Here is a 13964-nt window from a genome sequence, read left to right on the forward strand (position 1 = left end):
TTATGTCAAAGATAGCCATAATAATATTCAAAATAATATCAATCGATGGTTCGCCCTCATGTGGTGTATTTAGCTCATTTCCAGAAAATAGCCAAGCCTCAGAGATAAGCAATTAAAATTATCTGGCAACTGAATACATTTCTAAACAAAGACAGATTGAAAAAGACTAGAAATACTGTATTTCGAAAGAAGAAAAATAGGAAAGGACATGAGAGAGATCATACAAAGGTATTTAAAATAATAATGTGAATAGGCAAGAATGTGGGTTTCATCTACACATGTAGTACCTAAGCAAATGGACATTTAATGAAAGTGGAAGAGTAGTGATTTGAGCTAAATAAAGAATTTTTGTTTTTCAGACACACATACTTAAGACCATGAAATTCAATACCAACAGGATACATGAAACTTCTTGAAGTTATCTCCAATTCCTCACTGAACAAAAAGTTATAAAAGTAGAATTTACAAGAAAATTAATTTAATTTATAAAAATATAGGGTAGCTATGCAAACTTAAATGAAAAAACATAAGAAGAATATAGAAATATAGTGTTCTTCTTAGGGCATTAAAGTGTAACTTAAATGGTAAAGAAAAATTAGTATCTATGCTGAAACAGACTTAACAAAGACAATGTATTTGAAAACAACAAAAGTACATTTACAAAGTTTTTAATTTGAAATGTCAAAATTAAATGTCACCAGATCCAGAAATACAAAACTAAGGAAAAAAGAAGGGTTGATATACATCAATGCAGTCTCTCAAATAACCTTAAGTATGCCCTGTATGGCCTCAAGATGACAATTAATATTTTTGTTAATATTTTTGAGACCTTAGAATACAAACAGTTTTAAATGTATTTATTTTCTCCCAAACCAAACACTGAGACCTGCAAGACAGGATGAAGATTTTCTGCACACCTTAATTTTCTTTCATTTTTACATTTTAACACATGTGGTTTCAAGTATGATTTTAATTTTGAACTTTCTTTGTTTAAAATTATATTTGCAGGTAATTACAAATGTTGTGCTATATTTTAAATTAAATTGTAGATATAGTTAATCCTTGACTTAATGGCACCTATTTCTTTTTAATTTGGTCACCTTCTTAAATTAAAATCAAACACGTGACTGCTAAAAAATAATATTATCATACAGTGTTTCTAATCATTCCAAGAATCATACATACATGTATGTTTCATTTTATGCAAGCTCTTATGGCCATGTTCATTGATATGCTGTAGATGTTTTATATTACTCTGGAGTAGTGCAAAGCAACTAAAGCATACTGGCTGGTTAAGCCAAATTTGCAACTCTTTTTTTGAATAAAAGCAGTGCAAAGTGGTTGGAAGGCACACTTCAGTTTCCTTCTCTCTCTTGCTTCTCCCTCACTCTTCTCAACACTCACATTTGTTTCCACTGCCTCCTGTATCTTCTATATTCTACTCTATGGAAACACAGCTCTCCTGCCCTCTGTAAACTCCAAGTACACACATAGACACATGTGCATGTACAAAACAGACCTGAGCCTCTGTCTGCTGCCTGTTTTACTGAGCACATCTGGCATAACGTGGAGCTCATGAAAATAATGATTTGAACATTACTAGTCAGCCATTGCTCTTATTTTTTCTATAACTGTTGGCAGAAGAGAGCGGATTACATCCTCATAAACTCGAGTGTAAAATCATCCTCTTAGAAAATAGCCACCATCTCCTATTGCTTTCAAAGAGATTAAAGCAAATTTAACCTGAATAGGTGGAAGTAAATGATGAAACAAACTCTCCAGAGGGATACTCCAGGCCTTGAAAGTAAAGTGAAAGAGCTGTGCCTTTTTGTTATCTTAGGAGAAAAGAGAGGCCTGCCCTTTAGAAAAATGTCATTATTTCAAGGATTTCCGTAGCTATACCAATTGCTTAACTATGGTAAACATCAAACAACACTTTTCTGGCACAATTAAATGGTATAGTGATTTGATTACTGCACTTTTCATTATGCAGAGACTTCTCTCTCCTACATTTTCTACTACCTCCTTGTAGTTAACATGAGCAAACTCATCTTCTTAGTAGAAATGGAAGAGAAATTAAAACATATTCTTTTATAAATGAATGAGCAGTCTTCATCTTAAAATTGGCTACAGCCATTTACGTTTGATTTTGCCATAGAGTTAGTTCAAAAATACAATAAACTCTTCATGTAGCACTGAAATCAAAATGGCAGACACAAACCAGCATCATTATTTTTGCTATTCTCCACGATAGTCCCAGTGCAGCCACTCACTCAGCATGCCTTTGAAGTGACTACTCTGTATTATGCCTTCACATTTTCTTCATTTTTTTACACCGAAAGTTGTTTTTTTCCTGAAGAAATAGAAATACTTTCTCGAACAGTTTGAAGGAAGAGTGATGCTCAATATTATTCAGTCCTAAAAGGATTTACTGAAAATAGATTTATCTAGTGATTTTATGCAGTGGAAAATAACTAATATTCTGCTACCTGCATGTATATATATGTAGATGTGTAAATGCTTACACTCTTCTACAAATATATTCTGGCCTAAGAACAATATACCTGATATCAAACACATTGTCATGTATAATACCTGATTATGAGCTGAACTCTAGAGACAGAAAAAAGCTTTGGTCTTTTTTTCTGTGGACATTATCATTCAGAAGGATTTCTGCTGTGAAATTTGACAGTCAATCAAGCAGTAACAAGTTACCTAGTGTCAAGGCTGGTGACACTTCGAATATGTGCTGGGTGCAATTCTGGGATGAAATAAGGGCTCTGCTGGTGAGAAGGTGAAAGCTATGTGCACCCCCTAGGGATTTTTAGATTATTTTAATGCAAATTTCTCAGTTCCTAAGAACTCAAAGGATTAAAGCTCTGGAGGCTGCCCATAAGCAGAAAGCCTTGGCTTCTCTCCAAACAGGCTCCACCCATCTGCAAACTTACACCTTGGTTACAAGGGACAGGACCTTCACCAACACCCACTCTTGCCTTCATTAGGGACTAAATACTGAGTAACCTCTCTGTGTACTGGAGACTAGGTATGATGTCCCTTATTTTTCTCTTAAAATTGAAGATGTTCAACCTTTTCTCCACACCTTAGTTCAGATCTTGTCTGTAAGTCTGTCTATAAAACAAAGTAATTTAATAAAAAATCAATATTTTCCTTTCTATGAAACCCACTTATTTTCTTAAAAACTGACTGCAGGTCAAAATTCCAGAACAACAGCTGACTTGCTGGGATATTTTACCAACTCTTCTGTTCATTTTCTCCAAGACTGTACCTTCCTTTCTATCTGTGGCTAAAGGATAAACTGTGGGTCTCTCTTGCTTGACTACTGTCTCACAATTCTGTTCTGGTCAAACTGAGAACTCAGGCTACATTATGTGTGACACTTTGGATAATAGCAGGGATAGATTCTGGTCCACGGATAAGGTGTCTATGAGGAGTTGTAAATTTACCTACCATTCAGACTAGATGCATAGAAAATAGCTACTGGTCTTCACAAATTTTTGTATTCACCCTTCAAATTTCCATGCTGTTTGCTTCTTTGATCCCCACTCGAAACCATCATACCAGTCATACTAATCCATATCAATAAGCCCTACAGAGGGCACAAAAGGGGCTGAGAGGTAAGGAAACATTTCCTGTTGCTGATACTTGTTTGGAGAAAAAGAAAACAGCAGTATCTATTGTAATCAAGCAAGGATATTATAATTCTTAAAAAAAAATAAAGGCAATTGCCTATTTAACACAATGTGTAATTTTCACATTAATTACAACATTAATTAAACAGTTAAATGGATGCATTTAAAATAGCAGCATTACATTTTTCACCATCAGCGATTTATTAAAGGGAAATCCTAAGCTTTATTTTGAATTTATGTGACTTAAAAATATAACAATTATAATTAATTGTATGTATGCAAGTCAATGTGTAGTAGCCTATGTGAATTTTATTTTCCTTATTTCACAGAAATAGTGCTGCTTTGCTTAGGCAGAGAGATTGAAATTCCCTCTAATTCTGGAGTAATAGGCATAGCAGCAATATTAGCTGCTCCAAACTATTTACTAGTGTGCCTTAAAACAGAACTGTGAAGTTCGCATTTGTAAATGTACTATTAAGCCCATGTATTTGTCATCAGGATAGCAGTGGTACCAATTATGATTAAAGTTCAAGCTATGTGAGTCTTCTGTTGAATAAGCTGCAACCACCATTCTCTGCATCAATAGATGGTCACATTACCTCTATCATTAGTGGAACAGTTTGGATCCAAATCAAGAATGTTGGGGTGGAAATACCAAATATATTAATATCAGACACTAATACCAGTTATTTGAACCATCCAGTTCCTTAACCTATATGAAAATCTCATCAAAGAATAAGATGTATCCTGGAAAGAGCTTGAGGCAATACTGAAGTGTAGGAAATTTGAAGCCTGCCACTTACTATTTGTTTAGACTCTTTTTTAAATACAGGCAAATGGAAATACAATTAGAACCTTTTCCACAACAACAGTGGGATATTGTGATAAATGCACTACTTCAAACTAAATATCTTAAAAGAGATTGGAGATACATGTTGGTTTTCTCATTGTCTTTCCTGCATACCATTTTCTACTAAATGAAAACCTCCTTAAAAATATGTAGCATTTGCCCAGTCTCGAAAGGTGAGTTGCTCACTAAATCCTTCGATTAAACTGCATTATAATGAAAGGAAATGGTGTATGTAAGACAGGACTACTGAAACTCTAAAAGACTAGTTTTAAACTAGTTTTCTCTTCTCTGGTCCCATGAAAATAACACTAAATATTATGATGCATCACCTATGAAAGGATAAAATTTCATTAGAATTAGCTATTGAAAGTGAAGAGAAATAGAGCATGCAACATTTCCTATCATTCTTACTGTGATATTTCACAATTATTTACTTTTAGGTAAATAATTACTTTACCACAATTCACAGAAAAAGCTAATGCTCAAATCTGTGAGTCTTTTAAGTGAATGAGAGAGACTGGATTTGGGCCATACTTCACATTACTTTCTATCTGCTCTACTGGCACGTAACTGCAATCAATGTGAATGTAAACAGCAATCTTCTTCTGCCTGGTGTAAATACTTGTATTCAAATGTTATAGGTAGTCATTTGTTAATGAAAAAAACAGTGACCAATTAGTAACTAGAAATTATTGTTAATTCTGTGTGGATGATCACAACAATTAAGTTATCCTTTTACATTATTTACTAAACTCTCATATACTGGGATACCAGATTTAAGTTCGTTTCACCATAGGTCATTCTCCTTACTTTCAGTATTACATTAGCTCTCATGTGCTTATGCTCTACAACTATTTTTCAAAACTTTTAAAGGTACCAACCTGAATGCTGCGAGATACTCAACATCACCCATAGGGGGGTCCAAGCCACCTGTCCAAGCGATATTTATGTTATACCCTTCACCAGGGCCACTTCCAACCTGAAAAAGAGGAATAAAATGCTAAAAGGAGTGAAAAAAAGAGGAAAAAGGAGGAGGAAAAGAGAGAGAGAAAGGGAAAAAAATTCTCAAATGTGCTTGAGAAACAAACATCAAACAACATGTCAGATCAGCCTAGCCTTGTTTGACAAGGACTGCTCTGGGTTATGCACTTGTTCTCTACTGGTCCCCTGCTCCCAGTGGACAATTTGGTAATCTGGTGTAATTTAAAGAACCAGAGAAGGACAAGAAAATTAGGGGTAATCATGCAAAGCAATTACCTGAAAGATACAAATAAAAATGGGGCTCTAAAGAAATAAACCTAACCTCATTTGGGGCTCCACTGCCAGGGAAGAAGTTGCCTTCATCATAGCGATGGAGGGAAACATACAGGATGCTGGGGTCAGCATAAAAAGCCTGCTGTGTACCGTTGCCATGGTGAACATCCTAAAGGAGAAAGAAAACAGATGACAAATGTAATAATGTCCAACTCAGTGTAGAGAGCTCAGTTCTGCTTTCTTTTACACCCCCCTCCTCTCTCTCTCTCAGTTTCTCTCCCTCTCCCTTGCCCTCCTTTTGTCTTTTCCTTTCCCCCTCCCTTCACCACCCCATACTTCCTGAACTTTCAGGCAAATTACTCTTTAATGCACTCATTTTTTAAACTGGCTTCTAAAAATCAGGAAACCATAGCGAGCGTGCCCTGGAGACTCCAGATGAGCAGTCATTGAGAAATCCCAGTCCTTTTGTACAATTAGATATTTATACACCGGCTCTTTGTACTCCTTGCCTCAGTGATGGAATCTAGCATCCTGTTTTATGGAAGAATTTTATGACTTATTAACTGCCAACAGTTCATAACCCCTCAGGCTTAATTAACTAGCCTCATTGGCCTCTGAAGAAAGACTAATGTTTAAACTACAAACTAGTATTTTGCAGAAGGATCTATGGTTTACAGAGCTTTTTCACAATTCTTGACAGAACACTAAACATAAGAGTATTCATTGATTTGCCAAGTTCCACTATTGAGGTCAAAGGCTCTGCGACCAGCTGAGTAAATTGGCTTTCTTGAAACATTCAGTTCAGTTCAGTCCCTCAGCAGTTAGATCCACATCAAAAGAGATGCCAGATGCAGAAAGGACTTCATACTTCATTTTTGCAAAATCATGACGGCAACAGTTGAAGACATAGGAATATGATCTCATTAGCTATTAAATCATCTGGCAGATAGGATGGTGCCTTTCACAATAGAGGAGTGACCTTGGCTAGTCTCCATATTTCAAACATTATATAACAACAGTGAAAAAATTCTGTCATTACATAAAATACTGAAAAAGAAATGCTGACAGCATATCTATGTAACAAAGGCTGATGATGCAGGCTTTTCCATTTTTTTTAGTTTGTTTTTTACTGCTGTACTATGTGGTTAGGCACATAAGAATTCTACAAGTAAAAATGGAGAATCCACTTGCCTTTCAGTAAAAGAAAAGTAAGAAAAAAAATTTCTTCACTGGCATTTCTAAGAGGCTGAAAAGTTATAGAAATTATTAATTCTCCTCTGTTAAGCCATCCCTTTGACATTTCTGATTTAGAGAATAAAGAAGGAGGACAGACAAAGTACTCTGAACGGCAACACCCAGTCACCCAGTGTGTATTTACTTTACAAATGTTAAGACAAAGTACTCTGAACGGCAACACCCAGTCACCCAGTGTGTATTTACTTTACAAATGTTATGAGGTCTAAATCAAATTTAGTAACAGAGGAACGACAGTCACATTTTCCTCAGAATACAAAGACCCCAGGAAGATTCAAGGTGTACCTCAAGGTGTACATTGTCAACAGCACAGCAAGCACTGATCACTGCTTGTCCTCCTTGCAGGTGATGCAGCCCATGACTTTTACCCACATTGCTCAGAACTCTCTACATTGATTGAGTCTTACTTGTACTGCATTGTGCTTGACTTGGTCCTCCTCTGGGACCTCTGTAGGGTAATATTATAATGGTTTCTTTTCTCAGTTGAAAGTACTTGAAACAACATGAGGATGGAGTTGCAGCCCAGCTGTGACTTAATGCCAAGGGTAAATGTAACACATTAGAGGCGCAAAGGAGTACACACTGGTGTGATGGTGTTGGAGATTTGAAGGCAGCCAGTGTAGTGTTAGAGGGTTCTGACTGGCCCATGAAGTAAACTCTGGCATGCAAACTAACCTTCAAAATCCATTCAGTCTTCAGCTGTGACAGAAGTGATTGGTTTACCCCAACACAGACTCAAATCCTGCTAACATGCATACAAGTATGGATGACCTTGGAATGAGGATTGCAACATGAGCAGCTGTGCTGGGCACATATACAGATCTGCAGGGATTATGACTAAAAACACAATAGGACTTCATTTTGTGATTTTAGTTTTTCTTTTCCATGAATACTTGGGTCTTTAGATAACAGTTTCCAAATGGGAAGAAAAAAATACTTCAGTGGCATAGAGACACTTTTTTCTCCTTTTTATTTTTTTTTTAATTCAAATCTCAAAGCTATCTTTCTTGTCTAAACCTTAATTCCACTAAGGGTTACTCAGTTTTGAAGAGCAGTAAGTTCTCTGATTAGACAAAGGAATGTGTTCTTTAAGACTGCGGATGTTAGCATGTGGGAAATGAGTTCATAATCTGCCCTTAGTAGATCAAATGTATTCAGGGTATGTAAGTCAGTTCAAAAACAGAGATTTATCCAAGTGGTGGGTAAGGGAAAAAAATGTCAGAGTTTTAGTGTAGAAATAAATGAAGGGAAGATTGATAATTAAAAAGTTAAGAATTTATATATGAAAACGTTGCAACTATGAAGACAACATTTAATTTGTAACTGGAGTATACTTTAGTGTGTGGGTTAGGATATTACTTTTTAATATTTATATTGTAGTAACATGTATAACTGCCAACTTGCATGGGACCCTGCTGTGCTAGTCACTATCAAAATATAGTCTTGAAGGTTAATTTCAAGTCTAACATCTGTAATTCCATTCTTTCCTTCAGATGCCCTAAGTTCTCTGTTGGTGGGAATAAAGACATCACTATTAACTTGTTCATTCATTCAGTTTGTCCTGTGATTTATCCATAGTTTGCATGCATAAGAAATCTTCCATATGAATTTTTGTACATCATTACTCTGACCATAGAGCAGACTGGGGACTGGACTGCAACTGCTCCAGGAATGAAGCAATCAGTATCAGCCATATATTTCTTCCTTTTCATCAGCTGAGTTATTCTGGCCAATGGGACAGAGTTAGAGAGAGGCTGAGCATTCCCTGTGTACTTTCCTGGGCAAGGATAGGCAGCTTCACAGGTAATCATTTGCACAGGTAATGATTTGCACATCTAACCTTGCTTTGAAAAGCTGAAGCTGAATTTCTAAGTGCTTATTGCCTAAGTATGTCAAAGGGAAATGTTTTCTTTTCCTGACAAGGCAAATTTAATACTCACAGACAAAAAGACTTAAAAAAATCCACAAAATGCAAACTTTGAATAGGATTTTCCTATTAAAAATGAGAATAAACAGAGACTCTACTTTTGGCCAGCACTTACATCAATGAACTGAAAGACTCAAGTCAACGAACAAACACAACATATAGTAGAAGTGAATTTTTCAAAAATACTAGTTTCTGTCAGTTTATAATTATGTTTATAAATTGTAGGAGACCAATCTGAGAAATATTTGTAAAACATTCTAAGAATACTTAATCTACCCATATACATATACCACTAATTTTTCACTTGCCATTCCTTCTCCCATACTCCCCCTTTCTCTGCTTCTCTTCAACAGCCAGTACGCATGTTTAACTGAACAAAAGTGCTAGATGGTAAGGCCATGACTCCACAATAAGATTTAATTATGAGTGCAGATATGAACAAGATTTAGACTATTAAGCCCTGCACTTCAAAAACCCTTTAACATATTTTGTCTTTAAATCTTTTATCACCTGCAAAAATTAATTAAGTGCAGATGTAACAGGTTAGGTTTTGATGCCAGGGTTCATTTCCTGTCTATGCTTTGTCAGACACCCTATTACACCTCGTCATGAACTGTAGGAAAACAAAAATGGTGCTCATAAATCAGCATTCAACTTTCCTTGGGCTGTGCATTGGGCTGATCCTTTAAGTGCAAGGCAGAGCTCCAATTCATTATTCATGAAAATAATACAGCCAACATGCCAAATGTCATCTGCATTTAAATAATCCATTTGTTAAACATATTAAGTATTGTGTAAGAATGCCTTCTATTAAAATACAAGACTAATCCAATGAAGTGGTTTTTTAATCACATAGCTTTCCTTCAGGGAACCATCAAAACCTGACATACATGACTTGAAAGCTTCCTAGAGGGAATGACCTGTTGATTTGTTTAATAATATCGAAGTTACACAACAAGTCAAATCATTGCTAGCTGGGCAAAGTGGCTAATTTGGTTATCAATGCAACAACATCCTTTAAAGAACATCTGACTATTTAAAGTTTGTATTCTGGAGGGAAAAGTAAACTTGGGTTCTGTAGGGTTATTTTAATGGTGGAAGTATCAATTCATTTAAGGACCATAAAAGTTGCCCTGATCTGTGCCTTCTTCTCATTAAATTGCAGTTAACACCATTAAAGTGAAACATACATGTTTATAGCTTCAGTACTGCCATCCTGGCTTTAATGAGTTCCCAAAATCAGAGGAAATGCACACCTTTATTACTTGTAGGAATTAAAAGCTGGAAAGTCTGACATATAAATACAAATTCATTATATTTTATCTAGATGCATTAAAAGTGTGATGCTTGCCAAGAATACATACCAGATCTACAATCAATATCTTGCCTATATTTAGCTTGTCTCTCAAGTATTTGGCAGTAATTGCAATTGAATTAAAAAAGCAGAACCCCCTGTGGAATAGAGAAGAACAGAAATAAGAAAGCAAATCAGTCACGAAAATAGCTATAAATAATGTTCAGAGCATTTTAAAAAATGCTATATGATCTCTGAGGCCATAAATCTGCTTCTGGGAGTACCTGGAAAGCCTTTTCAGTCATCTGCTAACAATTACAGTTCTTCAGAGACATGCACAACACAGGTGATTGCCAGTAACCTTAGTGCTCCAAGATGGGCAATATTCCCTGGTACTTACATGGCTGTTGATTCTTCAGCATGATGGCCTGGGGGCCTTACAACAGCAAAGCCATTCTGTAAGAACAAGATAGGTTTTCAATTATCAGCTTAAAAAAATACTTGACTGAGTGCAAAACAGAGCAGCAGGCAGATGGGATTGAAATCTATTAGAGGCTCTTTTTCTGTCCAATCACCCATTCACAGTATTGCCAGAAATAATATAGTTGAGAACAGTGGCATATAAACTTACATGAATACACACATGCACATACATACATACACACACAACATGATCTAAAGAGAAGGAAAAAGGCAGGGTGAGAAAGCCCTTGTTATCAATTCTGCTGTCTAGAATTCACATTTAAAGGAAGCATCTAAGATCATGTAAAGTTAATTTGCTCCATCTTGACATGCTTCAAAATCAAAGTAGCTTGAGGTTTATATTTTACATGATTATCCACTGTTGACCTTACCTCTGTATGGACTAAATGATAAATTCAGACCCACACACATGTAATTTCTAACAGCAGAAAAAGGGCGACAATGAATGTCCCATATTTCTGCAAACCATAAATTAAACTTGGGAACCTGCCATGCTTGCAAGTTTAATAGATTCCCTAAAGTCATTTTCTAACACACGTTCTGGAACTGTATATAATTTTCATAAAGTACAGCACTAGGATCAGTGATGATCAAGGAACTTTTGCCTCTAGAGTCACTGAGGATAAAAGGAAAATGAAAATTCCTTCCTTCCAGTGTGGGTAAGGTAAAGGGAAAATGTAGAAGTTCTGGCAAGGTAGCTCTGTTCAGAAAGTCAGATTGTATATTAAAGAAGCAAGTGTTTCATAAGGTTGTGTATCATATCAAATTTCTCTTACAACGGATTAAGAAATAACACCACTGCTTCATTACATTTACTCTTTATTTCAGCTACTCAAGATGGTTTATTCTACTCAGCTATATATTTGCCATCAAATTAATGATGATTACTACATACATAAAAATAAGAAATTGTAATCTGTACATGAGGTATCAGCCAAACTTGTATTTTCACATCGCCTCACACAAATACCATCAAGTACTGTATTTTCAGAGAGGAGGGGACAGGAAAAAAAAGACTGGAATATTTCTGTATTTGATGATCAGTATTAAAGGAGTCCAGTTCAATATACTCAAACTAGATAAATGTGAATGTTTCAGCCTTCTCTTATCTGAAACAAACATAACAATCATTTAACTTTCACTCACACAGGTGTAAATAAGGAGAAACAACATGGCAGTTAATAGAGTTAGATTGGTTCCTGTGAAATCTGTTTATTTACAATCCTATGGATGTGTGTTTTGCGTGTATCTGTGCAATTGTCTACCTATGTTGATTCACTGGCATTACTTTATAAACAAATACTATCAGATTGTCTCATTTAATTTGCTGCTAAATGTAATCCAAGCAGTCAAGTTTTGTGGAGCATGGCCAAAGTTCTATCAGGCTTCAGTAAACTTAAATTACAATGCAAACAGAGTGCATCTGTAACAGTGGTTCTTCTGGCCACCATTTAAAGAATCTGAAGGATTTGACAGTATGCCTTATTATGCATTAATGTCCACACTAAAAAACCAAAACCAACCTCAAAAAAATACAACAACCCAACAATTAAAGGCACAAAAAATATATACATTCTGATTTAGGCAGGCATTCCTGGAGGTGGGATATAAACTGCCTACAGATCAAGCACATCAGCAAAAAAAAAGAAAAGGCCTTGTGGACTGCAATAATCCACAGAACTAAACCAGCTTTAGACTTAGCTAAAACCCTATTCCTTATCCTTCTGAGGATTTTTTAACATTTCCTTTTCACACAAAATATGACTTAGAGAAGAATTCAGTAAAGAATTCTTTTGTAGCATTCATGAAAAAACAAAGTATGTGTATGCTGAGGAATGTACAGATAATGATGTGGGAAAAAAACTCAGCAAAGAGGGTATTACTAGAGAGAGAGCATGATGCTACCTGTATTTTGTTCTCTCAATATTTTTACAAATTTGGAAAAAGTTCATGCAAGGCTTACAACTGCCCCTGCTCAGCTCACAGTTCATTATCATCTAACTTTATCAGCATTCCCGAGAGATCAATATAATTAAGACGATTATCTCTGGGAGGATTTCGTGGGGCAATATAGAGACAGAAAACATCAATACTGTTGTTTTTGACAACATGACAGTACAGTACACGCTTCTCTTTTCTGTTCCTTTATTTTGACATGACTCTTTGGAAGTCCTGTTCTGTGACATCTAGCGAATTTCTGCAATCAGAACTTAACTATTACAGTTCTCCATGAGCATGCAGGACATTCACATCAGGTGACCATATTTTATGTGTTTTTACATTACAAAATGTTCAGTGTTCACATGGGAAATTTTCTTTTTAAAAAGTACAATGCATATTTCATACCAATGTTAAAACATATAGTCGAATTATACCAAATACTGAAAAATATTTGTACCATACAGTACTAACAGCAACTTTTGTGCAATTGATAAAAACACTTCATTTGTCCTCCTTTCAAGCTTTGCCTGAACACAGTGTACATTAGCACAATGGAATGTGAATTCTTTTCTTTAGGCAATTTTTAGATACCAGACAGTGAGCTCAGAACAGTAGATAAAAAGACAAAAATCTGCTTTAAAGACAGAAAGACTAACACAGAGCAATATGTTAAAAATTAAGCCAACACACATAAATGCAAAGCATTTTTGTACAGAGCCTTATTTATACTAGGATACAGACACCTTTATAAGTAGACAGAACATTACACTGACTGACAGATGTGAACATTAGAAAAAGGATTCATGTGTGTGCCATTATGTGATTACCTTTATTTGAGCATAAAGAGTAAAGACTGAATAAAGATATTCTACAATCTGTGCATATTTGAATAACAAAGGAAGAGAAGTCTGTCCAAATTCAGTTTACACAGATCCCTAGTAGATAAACCCACTGAGCTGGACCTTTAATGAAAACTAAAAAACATGTTAATATTTTTCCACAGTAAGCTAAGTATTCTCTTCTTTCATGACTCTAAATAGGTAGTTGGATTTTTGATCTCCAGAGGTGCACATCCTACTGTGGCCTTCTTGTCTTTGCTGGTAGAGTTGATTCCTTTCTGTAGTGTGCTCAGTGGGCTACATCATGCCCAGGCCTCTCCATGAACCTTTCCAAGACAAGTACTCAAGACAATACCATAACATGGGTGGTTAATTCAGGGCTTGGGACTGGACTGACCACCTATTGTAGAGTTCCACTGGTGTTTCTATTATACAAGGTGGTAAAACGAGACATAGGCAAGTTTTCTCTAGG

General features: G+C 35.7%; 1 protein-coding gene across 14 annotated transcripts in view; it reads right to left on the reverse strand.

Moving 5' to 3' along the window:
• Nucleotides 1-13964, reverse strand: part of HDAC9 (histone deacetylase 9) — a 460923-nt gene that overhangs the window by 90439 nt on the left and 356520 nt on the right. For 13 of the 14 annotated variants that reach the window (XM_032684266.1, XM_032684274.1, XM_032684321.1 and 10 more), the window contains 4 exons: nt 10630-10685; nt 10300-10387; nt 5804-5923; nt 5382-5479 (listed from right to left, as the gene is read on the reverse strand). In XM_032684266.1, the coding sequence (XP_032540157.1) occupies nt 5382-5479; nt 5804-5923; nt 10300-10387; nt 10630-10685 (362 nt within the window). The remainder of the gene's footprint in view (nt 1-5381; nt 5480-5803; nt 5924-10299; nt 10388-10629; nt 10686-13964) is intronic. The other variant, XR_004356384.1, reaches the window with a different exon arrangement.

This window comes from Chiroxiphia lanceolata, chromosome 1 (genome assembly GCF_009829145.1).
Source record: "Chiroxiphia lanceolata isolate bChiLan1 chromosome 1, bChiLan1.pri, whole genome shotgun sequence".
NCBI lineage: Eukaryota > Metazoa > Chordata > Aves > Passeriformes > Pipridae > Chiroxiphia > Chiroxiphia lanceolata.